The 20989-nt window shown below is 36.9% G+C and overlaps 1 protein-coding gene across 1 annotated transcript in view; it reads right to left on the reverse strand.

Moving 5' to 3' along the window:
- syne1b (spectrin repeat containing, nuclear envelope 1b) overlaps window positions 1-20989 on the reverse strand; it is a 144035-nt gene that overhangs the window by 118262 nt on the left and 4784 nt on the right. Inside the window, exons 2-13 of the mRNA XM_077238824.1 lie at window positions 13291-13352; window positions 6770-6865; window positions 6535-6618; window positions 4965-4985; window positions 4357-4449; window positions 4086-4261; window positions 3734-3930; window positions 1819-1928; window positions 1541-1588; window positions 706-738; window positions 387-494; window positions 55-192 (exon numbers count right to left, since the gene is read on the reverse strand). Coding sequence (XP_077094939.1) covers window positions 55-192; window positions 387-494; window positions 706-738; window positions 1541-1588; window positions 1819-1928; window positions 3734-3930; window positions 4086-4261; window positions 4357-4449; window positions 4965-4985; window positions 6535-6618; window positions 6770-6865; window positions 13291-13352 — 1166 coding nt within the window. The remainder of the gene's footprint in view (window positions 1-54; window positions 193-386; window positions 495-705; window positions 739-1540; window positions 1589-1818; window positions 1929-3733; window positions 3931-4085; window positions 4262-4356; window positions 4450-4964; window positions 4986-6534; window positions 6619-6769; window positions 6866-13290; window positions 13353-20989) is intronic.

Below are 20989 nucleotides of genomic sequence, written 5' to 3' on the forward strand. Positions count from 1 at the left end.
AATTTTAATTTTGGGGTGAAAAAGCTCTTTAATAACATTTGGCAAAGCACGTACCCTGACAGACACCTGATCCCAGGACTGTTTGACCACGGCCTGATCCACTGACAGTTTGCCGTCCCTGTTTACCGGCTGCAGGAGAGACTCAATCTGTTTCTTTCTCATCTCATACTGCACACGGAAGCTCTTAAAGGCCTGCAGTCAAAACAAAAAAGGATGGGGCAGTTCTAAATACTTTACATCTGAACTGACAGCAAACTCACAACTCATTTCAAATGCAACGAGTTAAGCCAATCATATTAGAGCTTATTTACATGTAAAGGTTCTAAAAGCAGCAAAAACAGCCTGATTAATTCTAAAGATCATAGAAGTAAACCTGTCAGCTTTACCTGATAATTGTCAGTGAGACTCTCTTCAGATCCCTGTGCACGCAGAATATCTCTCTCTAGCTGATCCAGCCAGATCTTCACCTCCCTCAGCACCTTGCGTTCCTCTTTCTGTGCACATCAGACAGAAAGAAACAACAATTTATCACTCGTTTAGCAGGTATTCAGCAAGAGACCCACAGCAAGTAACACAGCAGTGTGAAACAGTGAAAAACAGGAGAGAGTCCAATTCCAAAGAAGAGGGAAGATCTTCAACTATTTTGTATTATTTTGTAACACACAATTCAGAGCTATTATGACCCTATTTATTAATACCACATACCTCAAGCATTAGCTCAATATCTTGTGGATCATACTGTCCAGGAGAGCAAAGGCACATCAAGAGATGCAAACACAACACAGTCAAGACGTTAGCAAGATAAAAGCCAGAGAAAGAGAGGAAACAAGCAGAGAGCATCCATCCACCGCAGAAAGACCATTCTCAGGAAACAGTGACATTTGTGTGTTGTATGTTTATCCAATTCTCACTACTCATATAATTAACATGATACTGAACTTATTTGGTCATTTAATTCTGTTTAGAGTTATATTACAATAATTCTTGTAAGATTTTATATATATAAAATTTCAGTATTTTACAGAAAAAACACCAGAATACTAAAAGTAATGATGTGGTGCTAAGGTCATTATTACAATTTTTGTGCACTGATCTTTTTATCATTCAACCCTAAAAATGTTAGCAAAAAGTATGTTTTGAGAGTTATTCATTTTATTCCTAGTTTTAATGTGCGATTCATAGCCCTTAAAAACATGAATTTCCCATGTTTCCCACATGTGATCACGTGGATTTCACATGAAAACTGATCCAAAACCACATGTTTCCCATGTGCAAAGTATCTGTTTCAAGTGTGACCACATGTGTTTCTGCACTTGTGAAATTCATGTTGTATTTATGTTGGGGAAGGCACACTGTAATGTGTTTTTTTACTCAATTATCTTTTTAAAATTATTAGTATTTAAACTCTTGAAACGTAATAACTTTGTGGTATGGTTGTAATTACGTTTCCTATAATTTTATAGCACATCTGGCATCATTTCTTGAGAATGACCAAAACACTAAATGAACCTCATGCAGGTGAGAAGAAATCGGCTCTTACCTGTAGAGCTGGGATAGAGAGAGCGAATGTAGGAATGGAACGAACCAGCTACAAATGTGCACGGTGAGTGACACAGACAGAGAGACAGAGTGAGCACGTGGAGCAATGCATTATGGGTGTGATGCGAGATTCAAAGACTCCTTGAATGGATTCCACATTGTGATTGACTACAGTAAATGGTTAGTGACTAATGAGCAAGCACTACAGCAGTGACTGCATTAAATAACAACAGCAAGCGGCTAGTGTATTTTTAGCTTGTGCATAGCACTAAATCGTACCTCCTCTTGCTGTCCATCTGTCTCGGACTGGTGGGGATCTGGGTAGTGCTTCAGGAACTGAGCTACATATGTCATTATGGATTTCTCATCAGGCTTGTCCACATCCACATCTGCAAGAAAAACAAACACAAAGTTGGAGGTTTGAACCACACAAGGGGAAATGCTTGAGGTATTACCATTGTGCTAATCATCTATCCATATGCATGCAGCTAGTTTTAGTTTTACTGTGCTTTACTGGCACTTCAATTGTAAATTTGTATTGTAGATTGGTATTCTTTCTTACAGGATTTGGAGCTTACCAAAACCAAAAATAGTGCAAACCAATGTACGTACATAAGTTGAGGAAAATATCAAAACAAAAATATACACATTACTGTTCAAAAACAGGAATTTTTTTAAAGAAATTAATTATTTTATTCACCAAGGACGTATTAAATTGATCAATAGTGCCATTAAAGACATTTATAATGGTACAAAAGATTTCTATTTCAAATAAATGCTGTTCTTTTGAACTTTATTCAGTTTTCATCAAAGAATTCAGAAAAAATACATGACAGCTTGAATGATTTCTGAAGGATCATGTGACACTGAAGACTCGAGTAATGATGCTGAAAATTCAGCTGTGCCAAAGAATTTTTTATTTTTTTATTTATTACAACAGAAAACAGTTATTTTAAATTGCAATAATATTTTAGATTTTACTGTTTTTACTGTTTTAAAATAAAATAAATGCAGCCGTGGTGAGCAGAAGAGAATCTTACCGACCCCAAACTTTGCTGAGTGTATGACAAAAGAAAAAATGTCATAGTAAAAATAATAATAGTAAATAAGTTCTCAATCATCTCCATCAATTCTCAAAACTCGTACAATGCCCTGGAAACCGCCAAGAATGAGGGTTACTAGGGCATTGCAAGAATCAGAAAACCATAGCAATGGCTTAGTAATGGAAGAACGTTCAAACATCAAATCTGCTCAAGTATTCAAACTACAAACTGCATAAGACTTTTTAAGCTGCTTTAATCTTTCAGAAAATGCTTTCCTCAAGCTAACATTCAACAAAACTAACAAAAACATTCAACAAATATTTATGAAAAGAAAATCTAGTTAAAAATAGCAATGTTTTATTGTGCCATTGTGTAAAAGTTACAGAAAAAATGCACCGTTGATATAGAACATTGTTAGTCTTTGCATTGATTATAAAGGTAATTCACTGGTTCAAAAAACAAAGTGAATCATCAGGTGCATATTAGACGATCCATTGACCTGAAGAGCCAAATGAGGCTTTTTAGCCTCTTCAAAGGCATTCTGCCATGATGTCATGCTATTCAGCATCTGATTAGGCCTGATGTAATGCTTGAATAGCAGCATGACCTATATAAGAAACTATAACAGCATCTGTCTGTAATAAGGCCTGATGATGACGGATCCCCAGTATACTGTAATTATGCAGTGTCTATTCACATCAAACTCAAAACTAATAAGTGGCTCTCCAACAGCACAACAGATCATTGACTAAATCTACATTATTATTGTTATGAAGTCACGCGCTTTACCCCTACAATATTGCTACTGCTGACAATTCAGCATTTTCCATTATTTTGTCTGGCCCATCCAGACGTCAGTGGGCAGAGTTAGCGTAAATAGCCTCTGCCAACAAGGACGGCTATTTGTTTGACACTCCGTAACTATAATAACCCTGTATATATCATAGTAATGAATGATTCCCATATTAATATACCCTGGTATTTGCATGGTACTCCAACGTAATTTAAAGAATGGCCTTCAATTACCATTATACATCATCTAAAAAACATGGTATTTCCATGTCCAAAAACCATGGTACAATTTTGTAGGTGGACATTGTCTATCTGAAAAGAAATTGGAGAATTTGGAGAAAAATAAGTTGTATCTGTACCTTCAGGATCTAGTAAACGTGGTATTCCCAGATCGTTCTCCGCAATACTGAACGCCTCTTCCAGATTCTCACGATTACTTCTCTTTCTCACGACTTCCATATCCACGAGCTCTGGTCGAATGGCATAAATAACAGAATGGAAGGCCACACCACTCCGCCAACTAGGACCAAAGTCTTTAACTTCAATCCCAAGACGCCTTGCAAGAAGAAATAACGACTTATTAGGGGCCCGTATTAACAATTAGACCTATTTTTATACACCGTTCTCGTTGGTTGACATATCCATTACAAATGGTCAGTTTGCTTTGTATTTATTCTGAAATATTTCTTCAATTGACCAAAAATGGCATACTTGGTCGCTGTGTTTTGGACCCATCTGAGCATGGCTCTTTTGGCATTGCCTTGGAACTTGGTGACCTTGCGTTTCATGGGTGGGCTGCCTGTCTCTGAGCTGGCCATGCTGTCCACCGAAGACGCACTGCTGGATAAAGCCTGAAGGGCTTGAAGATTACTGGTCAACTCCTCAATCTGCAAAAGTTCACGAAGACAACCCCTTAAATTACAGATATACAAAGACCCTTGAGAATTTTCCAGATCCTACGATCATAATTGGCAAACATTACCTGGAAATAGAGGATAATGGTCCATATCAGCCCCAAGACAATGGATGGGCGTCCATCAGCAATGTCAGTGGCATTTATATTGACTAGTTTGATCTGTAAAATAAGTATTTATCAGGTTAGAAACTCTGACTAAATCATTTAAAGATACCAATGCAACATACACATAATCCACAGATCAGAGGTCAGGCAAACAAGCCAGTCTAAACCAGGACTACCTGCTGATGAATCGTGCAGGATGAAACCAGGAACGTGCATTAAGAAAAGTAAATAGGCTCCATTTTGATATTAAATTTCATAAAATCAAGCAGCCATACTTATTCCTTTCTTGAGGAATAAGCCAATGTGAATGCACAGGGAATATGAGGAAAATGTGAGTGTATAGAGAAAACTGCAATTTGCTCATGGTCAGCCAGTCATGGACATCATAAGAGATGATGTAGAAAAAAGAAGCTTTCTAAAAATAATTGCAGTTCTTTCAGCCAGTAGCACCTACAGCAGAGATCGGTAAATAATGAAGCTGCTCACTGCATACGGTACGCATCATCAAATGCAGGTATGCGTAACAAGAGCAGGTGTTTGTGAGAACTGTGACTACGAGAAGTACTGACCGGAGACCCTCGGTACACAGACTGAGACGAGACATGATAAGAGAGAGGACACAGTTAGGAAAACACTATGATGACAAATACCGGACTGGGACATATGGACATATTCAATGATCAGATATGACTGAGGATTAGGCTGGATTGTTCCTACTGTGCAGTTCAACACTTCCACCATACGACAGTTTCGGGTCAGTAATTTTTTTTTCAATTTATATTATAGCATGCATAAATCAATCAAAATTAGCAATAAAGACATTTCAAATTCTATTTCAAATAAATGCTGTTCTTTTGAACTTTTTATTCATATTTTTATTCACGGTGTCACAAAAATACTGAGGTGCACAACTGTTTAGAACATTGATAACAATAAGAAATGTTTCTTGAGCAGCAAATCAGCATATTAGAATGATTTCTGAAGGATCATGAGAAATAATATTTCACAATCTTACTGTTTTACTTTATTTTTAATCAAATAAATGCAGCCTTAAAGAGCATAAGAGACTTCTTGCAAAAACATTTTTTAAATATTACAGACCCCAAACTTTTGAACAGTAGGGTATATATTGGATAAAATATTAAACCAAAAAAACTCAAAGATTTAAATCATATTAGTTTTTAACTTATATCACAATGAAGTGAAAAAAGGGTAACATTTGAAATAGTTTCACTACTTTATTTTTTTGAGCGGATGTCGCCAACATCAAAAAGGGAAATATTTCAAATCAAAATATATATTAAATATAAAATAATATTTTAAATGGCAATTAATTAATGAATGTTTCTTCTATGGTATAATCTTTTATAAAAAATCCCTTTATCAGAAAAAAGCCCTAATTACATGGAAGTGACAAAAAAACCCACAAAAATGCAGTATTGTCAATGGATTTGATGGATTCTAAGATGTTTTGTGGTGTTAGTTGATTTGTGTTACAATAAAGCCCCTTCCACACAGACCGTTGATCCCAGAAAATTGCTATAAAATTGCTAGAGTGCCTTCTGTGTGAACGCAAACATGGGTACCTAGTAACATTGCCGGGATCAGGACCAATGCCATTAAGGGGTGTGTCGAAGTGATGACGCTGAAGCTGAGACCGTTCGCCAGCTTAGTGGAACGGTGCGTGATGCGCTAATTTACGATCGAATAAAAAAAATCCACAAGCGTGGTTTTGCAGATCATAAGAAAACTTAAGATGCTACGGAGACATTACATGTCACATCCTGAACCAAAATCAAACATTATCATATGTGAAAGGGGCTTAAAACATTTACCGTGATTGATCAAATTGCACAAATCAGTTTGATATCAACATTTCAAAAGATTGTCAATTCCTCATCCAGCAATAACTAACTTTAGCTCTTTATTACTATCCTTTTCAATTATTGTCCTTGCCTGATTTTGACCAGAGCATATTTCTGGTATATCCTTTTATAGTAATACTTCTTTAAATTAACACCCAAGCAAATTCATTTTTAAAAGACAAAGTTTGAAAGGTGCTGCAGAACAGGAATGACTCGGCTGTGAGTCTTACACAGAATATCAGATGAGATCACCAGTGTTCATAGGGTCACGTACCTTCCTTCCCTCCAGGAACTTAAGAGCTGTGCCGATGTTGGACACCCAGTGGATCCTTTTGAGTTGGCGGCCCTGTTCGCATGGCTGCGGGGAAATAAGAGAGGTTTATCAGGAGCAGAAATGAGCCCATCATCTCGGCATTAAACAGACATTGTATGCTGACACGCGCCAGCTGCTCCTGTGCTGAATGCAGAGGTTTCACAAAGGGATAATCTGCAGATATTGCATCACTTACTAATCTCTGTCCAGACAGCACCTCTAACAGAGCCAGCAGTTTCACCCCATCCTTGATGTCCTCAAAGAGGTCGTTGACTTCAAACGGAGGTTTGTGCTGGAAAAGGACCAAAAGAAGAGGGGAAAAAAAGATTAACTTAATGAACTCTTTGAATACAAATGTGTTGGAGGCTTTATGCCATTGTGCTATGGTGTTCTCACTATGATTTATTCTACTTTTTAGTCTCATTCTACTTTATTCTTTTTTCTACTTTATAAGTCAGTTAAGATCATCTGCTGAATAAATACATATGAATGCTTTTAGGTCAGTCCCTCTTCATTCCCAGAGGAATTCAAGTTTATTGCTCAGAAAATACTATTTCATACAGTAGCTCAGGATTCACAAAGTATAACAAGTTGTCACAGATATTTCTCAAAAACATTTTTTGGAGAAATAAAAATAGATGCGATTGAATGAATTACTGATAGTGTAGAGGTAAAAAAACGAATGTGGATAGCTGCTCAGATCAAATGAAGAACTGTTAGGTTCATGTTGAGATGTTCATGTTGAGGTAAAGTGTCAGTTTATGAGGGGTCTTTATCTCTTCATGAATACTGAAACACACTCTTTTATTTTTCCCTCTCACATCACGCTTTAACCAAACTTGACATTGCATCCGGACACACAAAGACTGAAACTACAAGCTGTGCAGGCAGATGAAACTACAAACACACACAAATAAACTTTATTTTTAAAAGGACATGCAAATTTATTTTTCAATATCATATACGTACCATACAAACTTTTGGGGTCAGTAAGATTTTTTGGTTACATTTTATTTTAAGGTGTCCATGTTACAGTGTACTTAGTAATAATAATTAGCTACATGTACTTACTATAGGGTTAGGATTAGGATTTCTGAGGTTAGATGTATGTAATTAAGCACAATTTATAGTAATTAGATGTAACGTGTTTAACAAAGACACTGTAAAATAAAGTGTTTTTTTAATAAATTGATTTATTCAGGAAAGACACACTAAATTGATCAAACAAGTGATAGAAAAAAAACATTTATAATGTTACTTAAGATTTCTATTTCAAATAAATGCTGTTCTTTTGAACTTTCTATCTACTTTCTATTTTTTTCAGATTCAACAAAAATATGAAGCAGCACAACTGTTTATACTAATATTGATCATAATAGTAAATGTTTCTTGAGCAGCATATTAATCATATTAGAATGATTTCTGAAGGATCATGTGACAGAAGACTGGAGTAATGATGCTGAAAATACAGTTTTGCATCACAGAGATTAAATTCAATTTTAAAATATATTCAAATAGAAAACAGTTACTCTCAAATTTACACATATTTAACAATATTGTTGTATTTATTGTATTTCTGTTCAAATAAATGCAGTCTTGGTGAGCAGAAGAGGCTTCTTTTAAAAACATTAACAAAAATCTTACCTACCCTAAACTTAGTGTACCAATGTAGTATTACTATTTAATAACCACATCATCATACTGCTACTGTATCTTATTTGTAAGGGCTAGCACTATACTTAAGTATATAGACATGATTCAGACAGGAGTTTAGACTGAAAATCCCTATTCAGCTGCTCCTTTAAGAAATTCATAAAAAGTGCAAATCTGCTTTAAAGGAAATGGACACCCATAGGAAAAAATAAAAGAGAAGTCAGAGGTCAAACAAAAATAGACAAAACTTTCCATCATGAAAGTAAAACCCATTTGCTTTGGTCATGCTGACTAATGAAAAAATAAAGGAAGCAAGAGATGTAAATCTAGATTTATTTTTGTTAAACAAATGCAAAAATATTAAATAAAACATTTTTGAAAAATAGCTGGACAGACAGGCCAACAAGCAGACGGACCCACACGCACAGGCAGTGATGTAAATCTGTATTGCAGGCATGAAGCATTACATAGCATATTCTGCAGCTCAGTTAGTATGCACTGAGCGTGTGCTTTCTGTACAGCATGGACTGCAGTGGACCCACTCGCTGCACACATTACTGGGATTCTTCAAGCTCTTCTTAGCCGTGCTTTGAACTGTTGTGCAGCAGATTGTGTGGAACAAAAGGCCCTTCAGTGCAATCTGCACTGACTGGAATACTTAAACCCACCATTTGTGTCAGATTATCCTCTCTTTGTGTGCTGCAAAGTGCCACGTCACCAAAGCATCTAATCACGCATAATGAGGAGAGAGGGAGGGGCAACAACACTCACAACAGCTCCGCTTTTACTTTCTAAGATGTGGGTCATTTATTCAAAACCATGTGACTTCAAGAATGGATTGCTGATGTCATCATTTACTATGTGCAATTAAAGCCCTTTCCGCTACCACATCAACAACTTCTAACTTCTCTTCACTGTATTAGCAAATGTACTTTGTTAAAGACATTTTGAAATAAAGGCTAGTCTTATGTCTTTAGTTTTGTATATGCATATTTTTAGGTTTAGATTGACATAATAAAAGAAGTATCCCTCATAAAAAAAAAGATTCCATATGTCATTAATTGTTTACTGACATCCTCATCCATTTAATTAATAATGTTTCCTTTTAAAAAATTATCAATTATTAATTCATCTGATTTGTTATGTTTATTTTTGTCAGTAGGGGATGAATATAAACGTTATTCTGATTTTGTATAGTAACTTTTAATTATTGAAAAATGGACATTTGTAGAAATGTCAAAATTGTCATCCTCAATATTTCTCTAAGCATAATTTTAACCCAATATATTATGTGTTATATCATGTAAATGGACACTAAAATAATTCACATTATGGCAGTAAATTGGGTAGCAAATGCATTGCATGTTAACTTTAAAGAAATCAGTTATTTGACAGAATCTATCTGAAATTAACAACTTTTTCAAATTAATCACTTTCTCAAAATGTAAAATCACACCATCTGAAAATACCGGGCACACGTGTCAAAGGCCTCAGGAGCGAAGCATGCTTCTTCCCACTGAGAATTGTTCCAGCCCCTCTCGACGACCATCTGCACATACCTACAGTGTCCAAGACTTCCCAGAAACACACTTCAATTCACAATTACGCAAGTTGTGTTCTGGGGAAATATCTCAACCATGTTGAATGTAACAAAGTACAATAGAATGTCTCTGTCCAGTTAAAACGCTTTCACCTGTCAGACATAGGTCTGTACCACGCCAAAACCTTAACAGGACAAGAGACACAGCATGTCAACACAGATTATCTGACTTGTAAACAGAAGAAGTGGACTCTGACAAAAAGTAGCAAACAAACAAAAAGACCTGCATCCTCCCTAAAAGTGGTCATATATTTTTAGTAATTTAACTTTGTCCCTGAGGTCAAATATTTAACATATGTATATATATATATATATATGACCACCATAAATATATGCTAAATAATTTATAAATCTGATAAAGTCATACTAACATAAAAATACGAATTATTGCACATCATATAATTGTAAAAAAATATATATATTTTATGTCAAATAATTATGACTTGTACTTTTCAAATAGAGCTATTCAAGTCATCTGGGGAGATTTGTTATATTGTGTAGCCTTCCTTTTTTTACATCATCATTTTGACTTTTATATTTTTAGGTGACATAATTATGTCAATTTCATCTTTTGATGTCATATCTACGGCATTATAAACATTGCTATAAATATGATTTACCAAAGCATGTTTTTTTATGTGGAGGAATTGGGCTTCCATATATGCGTAATAATCAACTATATGTCAGCATTTCATTTCACTAACACAAGATCACCCACTCGCCTTGGCCATGGCAGTTGGACGTCATCACAACACAGCATTCATCCTCAAAGCACACAGCACAAACAGTGCCCTTCATGATTTTTATTAGAGTATTACAGAATTACGCCCCCTCACTCACTGTTTACTGTTCAGACAACGAACAGCCTTTAATCATCTGAGCTTTACTCAGTTACACAGACATTTGCCCTTTAGAGTCATTATGACATTAGGCTAAAAAACTAATCACATGGACATTCGCTGTTCAAGGATGATTGGTCAGGAAGACAGGAGGAGGAGGGTAACACAGCCATCACTCCTTAAGATGCTGGTGTGTTCCCTCAGAGTAAAATCAGCATCAGCTGTTTAGCATTATATACTCAGTCAGTGACATTCGGACTGCACGATATTGGAAAAAAACTGATATTGTGATATTTTGTTTTTCGATATATGTTGTGTTTGCGATATATGTTGCAACATGAAAACAATTTCACCAGGGGCCTCATGTATAAGACTTTCCGTATATTTCATCCTAAAAGTGTGCGTCCGCACAACAAATAGATTTTGTGTACGCACACTTTTTTCATATTTATACGCCAGAACTAGGGCTGCACGATTTGGGGAAAATGTCATATTGCGATTATTGAGGTCAATGTTGCGACTGCGATATGCAATTGCGAAATAATAAACAAATGGTTTCATGAGTCAACTTGCTTGGTTCTCAAGGAAAATGCACACACAGATTAGTGATCATGCTGAAATGTGTATTTCTCAACTCAAACTAGCAACAACAACTAAATGATTGATAACACCTATAATGATCAGTAAGCCACTGATGTCTGGATAAAAATTAACATTAATTATAGCCATCCAACATTACAGTGATTCCGTCATTACAATTGAAAGCTATAAATTTTTTTAAAAACATTTACCTAACAGGTAGGACATATACAGAAATTGAATAAAGTTATCAAACAGTATGTGCTGCATAAATTTTAAATTATATATAGACTAATCCTTATTAAAGTTACAAAAGTTCTTTAGTCAAGAGCAGTGAGTGTTTTCTCTGTTTCCCTTGTCCAATGATTAACTTTAACGACAGAGATAATTAGTGACTACTGTGTACTGTCCCTTTAAGACCAGCAGCTGCTGACAGAGACGCGGATCTCATGCGCGCCTCATTCTCTCACGAGTCACAACTCTTTACGTTCATCATAAGACTTCTCTTATCTTATGAAGATACTCGACAAAAAGACATTTTGGCATAATTGTGTGTTATTGTTCGTTCAAGCGCGAAAGAGAACTGTGTTCTGGCATGCTGTCTTGTGCGCAAGCATGATACACTTACGTCTTTCTGTGAGTCACAGTCAGGACATTCACAGGCAGCGCGCTCTTTTTTGTCTTATCGCGCATGAATGGTTTAAAAGCATTTGCATGAATAAGAGCGGGATCATGTAACACTAGCCAAATGATGACAAAAATTAACAGATGCTGCGTTAATTGCGTTAATAGCCCTAATTTTTTTAGGCTATTTCATATAAAATCACAGCATTTTGCGTCATATAATAGCATAGGCTCGCTTGACATCGCGATTGCGATTGCAATATGATTAATCGTGCAGCACTATCCAGAACCTGTGCAAAATTGTCTTTATAAAACTCAGCAGAAGATTGTGCATAAATGCATCTCCACGAAATAATCACAAATGGAGTTTACAAAGCCTAGTTTTACTATGCATAACGTCATCTGCATATCATTTCCATGCATATTCCCATCCATGTGATACTTGTTTAACTATTCAAGACATGTGTGACTATGAGATATGCACAGACTTACACAGATATACACAGACAGCAGCAGGTTCATTAAGCTGCTGTCACTTTAAGAGCTAATTCACGGATCCAATATAATGATACGCATCCGGAATTCAGTGTTCGCGTCTGCTCAGCTCTGTGTGTGCGCACAGAAAACAGTGCTCGAGATCCGAATTTAGATCTCTTTTGCATCTTCTTGCACTCAAATGGTTTAAAATTGCTTGAATGTTTAAACTGATAGGACCTAAAACGCGTGCAAATGATAAACTTTTACTCTATGGTGGTTGAACTTTGCAACAAATCCAAGAATCACATGCGTTTCGAACCGTGGGGACGAGTCCGTACAGATCAACAATACGATCCCTATACTTGATATCGCACATCCTGCAATATCGATGCTAAAGAGATATATCGTGCAGCCCTACTGTCTATTATCATATATACTGGCACAAAAAAGCTACTTAAACTTCTTATGCTGACCAATGCTGCATTTATTCGATGGAAAATACAGTAAAAACTGTAATATTGTGAAACATTATTACAATTTAAAATAACTGTTATCTATTTCAATATATTTTAAAATTTAATTTAGTCATGTGACGGCAAAGCTGAATTTTCAGTATCGCTACTCCAGTTTTCGGCTCAAGAACTTTTGATCAATGTAATGCATTCTTGCTAAATAAAAGTATTCATTTCTTTCTATGATCTTACTGACCACAAACTTTTGAACAGTAGTGTAACTACTTTTCAAAATGAAGATTTTTTTTGTCAATCTGAGGAAAGAAAATCACAGATCTACTAAAAATTATTGCCACACCAGGATTAAAACTCACTACAAAAATGAAGTGCCCCTGAACTGTTTGGAGTCACTGTTGTATTGTAATCCAGTGTAAATAGAACTAGAAGCAAAACATTGGGGCATTCGGATGAAAAAGATTGCAAAACATCTTACCTTGGCCAAGTGTGAATTAATCCACTTTGTAAAAGTTCTTTTCTGCACCGACTCCTGTTCATCTGCAGAAGAGAGAGACACAATAACATCATAAGTGATTAGATAAGTTTTACTGTCCAAAACAGATTCCTGTCTTCTTCATTCTGCTCACAACCATCATGACTTACCTGGTTATTTTGTTATATTTGTGAGAGAAAAAATGCATTCAAGAGGATTTAATATTGAATATTGTACAGTTTCATTAAGCCTGCGTTCAAAGCGAGAGAGGAGATTTTTACCAGCACAGGAGAGCAGAGAGTCCACATGTGGCATAGGCAAAAACATTGACATGATATCAGAAACATGGGGCAATATTCCCATTAGATCTAGGGCCAGATTTACTAAACAGGGCAAATTAACATTAGAGCGCAATCGCATAAAAGTGCAGATGGGAGTGGAAAGTTCTGCATGTAATCTACTGACAATGCGCAAATTTAAGAACACAGACGCATCAGGATCATTTCTATAATGACCAACGCAATCTACCAAATTAGCGTCTGGTTTAAAACATGCTTTTTTAGGGTGTTAAATAATTGTGCAAATACAAGCAGATAGACTAGTACAAACCTTAGTAAATCACCTTGCATGATACATTTAAATAGTCTCCTCCCATAAATGTTGTGTCTGAAAGGGAAACTCAGGCCTGTGTCTTTAGTAAATCCTGACATTAGTTTTTAAACGCCAAAGAGAGGGTTTGTGCTAGTACAAGCTGTTAGTAAATCTGGCCCATAGTATATACTCAACATAAATTTAACAACATAAATTCATATTTTAAAAAGTAACAAAGATATGCTCCTTATGTTGCAAATCACAAGCTCTTAAGAAGATTTCATTTAACTAGATTTTTACATTTCCCGAAAAAAAAATGTGAATAGCTCTTGCCTGTGCCATCGCCACAGTGCTGTGGTGTTATGGGATGGTTGTTAATGCATTGCTATGCAGTTGCTAGGATGTTCTGGGTGGTTGCCAGGGTGTTGTTATGCAATTTATTAGTGTGTTCTGGATGGCAGCCAGCCTTTTGCTTTGTAGTTGCAAAGGTATTCTGCGTTGTTGCCAGGACATTGCTATGCAGCCATAAAGATGTTCTGAACAGTTGCCAGGGTATTGTCAAACAGTTGTTAGGATGTTCTGTGTGGTTGCTAGAGTATTGTATAATGACTGCAAAGGTGGTTGCCAGGTTGTTGCTATGCAGCTTAAAAGACTTCCTGAGTGGCTGTCAGGACACTACTATCGAGTAGTTAAGATGTTCTGACTGGTTGCCAAGCTGTTGCTAAGCGTCTGCTACAAGGTTTCAATGCAGCCATGAAGATGTTCTGAGTGGTTGCTATGATGTTCTGGGTGGTTGCCAAGGCATTGCTATGAAGTTACTACAGTAGGCTGATCTGACAGGCTGCCAGGGTGTTGCTATGCATTTGCAAAGGAGTTCTGAGTGGTTGCCAGGCCACTGTTATGCAGCCATAAAGATGTTCTGAGTGGTTGTTAGGGCATTGCTATGCAGTTGCTATGATGTTTTAGATGGTTGCCAAGGCATTGCTAAGCAGCCATAAAGATGTTCTGAGTAGTAGCCAGTGTGTTGTCAAGAAATTGTTAGGATGCTCTGTGTAGTTGCCAGGGCATTGCAAAGTGACTGCAAAGATGTTCTGGTGGTTACCAGGCTGTTACTATGCAGCCTGGCATTTCTGAGTGGCTGTCAGGGCACTGCTAAGGAGTTGTTAAGATGTTCTAGGTGGTTGCCATGGTGTTGCTAAGCAGCTGCTAGAAAGTTTCTATGCAGTCATGAAGATGGTATGAGTGGTTGCTAGGATGTTCTGGGTGGTTGCAAGGGCATCGCTATGAAGTTGCTTCAGTAGGATGTTCTGGGCAGTTGCCAGGGTGTTGCTATGCATTTGCAAAGGAGTTCTGAGTGGTTTCCAGAGCATTGCTCTGCCGCTATAAAGATGTTCTGAGTAATACCTAGGGTGTTCAGGGTGTTGCTGTTATTTTTTTATCATCTGCCAAGAGGAAAAATTTTAATACTGTACCTATTTACTACTGCTCAGATCATTAACCCTAAATATGAGCAATAGCATTAGGGATGTTTGACTTAGCAAAACAGCAGTAATGGTAGTGTGTGACATCTGCTAACACAATATACACATCTTGCAGAGCATTTCGAGATACAGAAAAGCTCATCCAGGTCACCAACAAACACCCACCAGACATATTTATGCATGATGGGCTCAGACGGGCCAGCGATATTCACAAGAGACAACATCCTATGTTTGCATGCATGTTCTAATGCAATGCACAGAGAAAGTTTAAGAAGCATCCATGTACTGTAGCACACATGGCATGCCACAGCCATTATAATCCAACATGCGGAGCTGTAAAGAGGTTAACATCAGCACTCGTCTGCAGCCGTGACCCGTGCCAACACGGTGATTACCTCTCCCGAGGACGAAGACGAGGAAGACCTCAGCTGCCCAATAATGTCTAGTGAGCCGTGTCACTGCTATCTGGATCATGCATCTGTTTCACCTACATTCAGTGAAGCACAGACTACATGTGAATCTGAGCTAGTGGCTCCTACACTCCTGAAATATCCAGTCAGATGAGAGGAGACATCGATGTCCCACTTACCGCGGAGATACTGAAAGAATCCCGTCACCAGATTCAGAGATGTGGTCTTTTTCACAGCTACGTCCTTAAATTGAGCCATTGTGCACTCTGCATTCCCTCCGTTTTTTTGTGTCCTTCATGTGTGATATTGTGTGCGTGTCATTCAGGGAGGAAAACCAGATCAGCTATCCTTTATTTCCTCCGGGAAGCAGGAGCTTTCCGTGTGAAAACACAGTGCGACTGAGTGCTGGAGGATGGAACCTCCCCCTCCTCCTGTTGTCTCCCTCTCTCTCCTCCTCCGCTGTGGATAGGCTGATAATCGGGGGCAGTTTTTATGAGCCAGGCGACTTCCTGTTGTTAGCGGAGCTGGGGAGTCGTGCTGGTGTGTGGATGCTCCGTTCAGGTCTGTTCTAGTTCTAGCAGCATCCCACAGCTGCAGCCATACTAACCGGCTATGGCACTGATCATCCAATCAGCACGCGGGGGGCTGTGATGTCACCGGGCAGCTGGTGTTGTCCTGATTTATATGGGTGGGTGGGGGTCAGTACTCGCGCTACACAGCTTGAACTCCACCGGGGCCTCCACTACAAGCACTGCAGACACCCTAATGCAAGAATGGCTTAGCAAATAATCAGATTCATTGCAGTCCAGAATGCTGTACAACCAGGGACTTATTGGGTACATAACATAATTACTGTGAGTGTGTATGAGTTTGCAAGTGTAAGATGCAAAGCAAATAGAAAGTGACTTTTTTTTGTCTTTACAATGAGAAATCAAAATTGTGCCTAATTTATTAATTTATTACTTTATTAATTAAACATTATTGGAGTGTTTGATGACACAACTATTACTTTTAATGTGGCTTAGTAAAAGTGATTCAACAAACTACTAACACTAAGTATTAAACTTTGGCAAGTAATTTATCCTACAACAGTTGTGCTACAGACATAAATGATACTTCAAATCACGTGTCATGTGTGTCCATTGACTTACACTGAAGGAGGAATAAAGAGACCTCGAAGTGGACTTTTGACTTGGACGATCATTTAGTAACCACCTAGCAACACCCTGGCAACCAATGCTAAAAAAAATGTATCATGGTTTCCGCAAATATATTAAGCACCACAACTATTTTCAAAATGTATAATACAAATAAATCAAATCAGCATATTAGAATGATTTGTGAAGGATCATGTGACACTGAAGACTGGAGTAATAACTGTATAATAACTGGTTCAGGTCATACTTAGGAGGGAGAGGTTATTATGTGAGTATAGGAGACCATAAGTCTGAGTGGACATCCATGACATGCGGAGTCCCTCAAGACTCAATTCTTGCGCCACTCCAATTCAACCTGTACATGCTCCCAATGAGCCAAATAATGAGAAATAACCAAATCGCTTACCATAGCTATGCAGACGACACACAGCTCTACTTAGCCCTATCGCCTAATGATTACAGCCCCATTGACTCCCTTTGCCAATGCATTGATGAAGTAAACAATTGGATGTGCCAAAACTTTCTTCAGTTAAACAAAGACAAAACTGAAGTCATTGCGTTTGGAAACAAAGATGAAGTTCTCAAGGTGAATGCATACATTCAGTCTAGGGGTCAAACAACTAAAAATCAAGTCAGGAATCTGGGTGTGTCTCTGGAGTCAGACCTTAGTTTCAGTAGTCACGTCAAAGCAATAACTAAATCAGCATACTATCACCTGAAAAATATTGCAAAAATTACATGCTTTGTTTCCAGTCAAGACAAAACTTGTGCATGCTTTCATCCCCAGCAGGATGGATTATTGTACTGGACTCCTCACTGGCCTTCCCAAAAAGACCATAAGAGAGTTGCAGCTTTTACAGAACGCTGCTGCTAGGATTCTGAGCAGAACCAGAAAATATGAACACATGACACCAGTCCTCAGGTCTTTACACTGGCTGCCAGTTACGTTTAGGATTGATTTTAAAGTATTATTACTGGTATATAAATCATTCAATGGCCTAGGACCTCAATACATTGCAGATATGCTCAGTGAATATAAACCCAACAGATCACTCAGATCACTAGGATCACATCAGCTAGAAATACCAAGGGTTCACTCTAAGCATGGCGAGTCTGCTTTTAGCTACTATGCCAGCCGCATCTGGAACCAGCTTCCAGAAGAGATCAGATGTGCTCCTACAGTAGTCACATTCAAATCCAGACTCAAAACACATCTGTTTAGCTGTGCATTTACTGAATGAGCACTGTGCCACTGTTCGTCCGACTGTTTGTACTGTATTTTATTTGATGTTTTAATTATTCTGATTTCTTTTGATTATTTCTGTATTTTATCTTTTATTCTAAACTGTTTTAATTATTCTGATTTCTTTTGATTATTTTAATTTCTTCTATGTAAAGCACTTTGAATTACCATTATGTATGAAATGTGCTATATAAATAAACTTGCCTTGCCTTGCCTTGCCTTACCTATAATAGTAATAAATTACATTTAAAATAAATTCACTTATTTTAAATTGTAATAATATTAATAATTTCACAATTGTTCTATATTTCTGATCAAATAAATGCAGCTTTGGTGAGCATAAGATGCTTCTACAAAAACATAAAAAAATCTTACCAAGTTTCACCTTTTTAATATTTGTATATCAAGTTAAAGGGGCATTCGGCAACTATTTCAGCTTAATAAAACCGTTTAAAAATCATTTGGATGGTTTGATAACCTGTTCTGGTGAGATTGGTGACGTTCCCCGCTCCCCCTAACGTTCCTAGGCGGAAAACCAACTTTGCAACATGAGGATTAACGTCCCGGTATATTAGAAAAAAGAAGTCTCGTGAGAAGCGAGAATGAGCGAGAAACACAAACTGCTTTATGGCAATTCGACAGAAACACACACGCCGCCCTCAATGTGTATGATGTATTACCCACCTCGGTAGACATAGCTCCACACGATAAAGATGGCCGGCTACGATAATAACAAATGCACATGAGAAGCGGTAGAAAGGGGGAGGAGGGTGCCGCAAGTGAGTTTTTTTTACAACATTGTTGTGAAATATATGCTTCACAGCTGTAGGGGGAGCTCGTTGAGAAAAATGCGACAACAAAAGTGAAAATCAGCGAAGAAATAGGGTTGCCGAATGCCCCTTTAATAAGTAAAATAAAGTCCCAATGGATAACTATTTTCTCATTTAATATTCTATTTCACTTATGTTGACTTTAAATCCTTTACGTTTTTTTTATTCTGTATGTGTCTATGGCAAAATTCATTCACGGCATGAATATAATCATGCTAAATAATACATACATTATTTGCAAATGGCTATAAGGCAACTGGGAACCAACTGCACTCAAAGTATTGAATCATTTATGTCACATCTAGAGCAAATGCATCTGCCACCTGCTACGGTGGAGTCAGTGACATCACTCTATTATTCCTGACCATCAGTCACACAAACCCAATCCACCTGACAACATATTTATTTGTGTCCTGATATATATTTAATTGTGCAAATATAAGACCATCTTATAACCATAAATGGACATACCCAATGTTAAGTCTTCCAGGCATGCATTGCTTTGTGTTGTGTTTTGTTTAATAAAACACCCTTTATTAAATTACTTAATTCAATCTCATGTCTTGGGGCATTGAAACATAAGTGCATTTACAAAATATAATTGTTCCTTTGCAAATCCACTTAGAGGAAAAAATCCTTTCTCCGCTCACTCACAGTAGAATAGCTCAGGTATTTATATCCCAGGTATTAATATCTCAAAAAGCCTTTTGTGTTCAAGATTGAGGAATGTACCTCAAACTGTTTCAGTCACAGAAGATAATGAAAATTGTGAAAAGTGCTATCACATGACACATCCTCATTTAATGAGTCACAAACAATTTGATTCTATCAGTTAACAGGGTTAAAGCTCAATGTTCTTTAAAACAGGTTAAAAAGACCTGACAGTGTGCAAACCAGGATAAGGTAAGAAAAGATAACTTATTTATTATATCTAACACACACACACACGCATATATACATATATACATATTTATATAGTGTTGGGTAAGTTACTCTAAAAAAGTAATCAATTACTAGTTGCTAATTACATTTTCAAAAGTGTAAATAGATTACTGTTAGAATTGCTCTCTCTAAAAAGTATGGCATTACTTACTTTCTAAATCCCATATCAACCTCGGCGAGTTGAACAATGCAAGGATAGTCATGAAACTGCTCTTTTAATTTTTAATCAAATTAATAAAATAAAATTGCATAAATTATTCTTGAAGTTACTCTCCTTATTTAAAGACACATGGCTACATAATTTTAACATTAGATGTTAAATTTTGAGGTTTCAATCCACTATTGTTTTGAATATATAAAATTATAAAATTGTTCTATAGTCTATACTGTATCTAATGCAATTACATCAGAAGTAACTGTAATTACAGAAAAATTAAGAGTAATCCCTTGCTTTACTTTTTCAAGAACAGTGTTTTTTCAATTACAGTAATTTATTACTTAGCATTGTATTACACCCAACACTGTATCCATGTATTTTCTGGCGCTGTCCAGTCCTGAAATATGAGCGCAGGATAATGTAAAGCTTTTCAGGATACAATATTGAGTTTAAAAAAGGCTAGAACAAATTTATACTAGTGCAGAATGCAAATACAAGTTGCAAAAGCCTCACAGTTCTCCATCAGCAATCAATAGATGATCATTACTGTTTTACAGACAAAGCTAGAGTTGCAACACGACAAACTGGATCATCCCCACTATCCTCAAAAAGTGTGCAGTGTGCACATGATCAATTCAGATGTATTTATTGATTATAATTGTTTTCTAATGTCTAGTGTTGTTCACTTGCACTCATTGCCAGCATTAAGAATTACAGTTAATTATAGTATTAATGAACATACAGTCACTTTCAGTCTACACATAGAAATAAGAGAAACAAGTGAGTGGAGCATCTGAAATTTAAATGTGTTCAACACAAACTCGGGACAGATGATATCATGGGAAACAGGTCAGATGTTGCCGTCATCTGCTGAATGGAGAATGTCTTTAA

The sequence above is a fragment of the Siphateles boraxobius genome, unplaced genomic scaffold, assembly GCF_051911475.1.
Source record: "Siphateles boraxobius isolate OS27281-9 unplaced genomic scaffold, OSU_SipBor_1 22, whole genome shotgun sequence".
NCBI classification, from domain to species: Eukaryota; Metazoa; Chordata; class Actinopteri; order Cypriniformes; family Leuciscidae; genus Siphateles; species Siphateles boraxobius.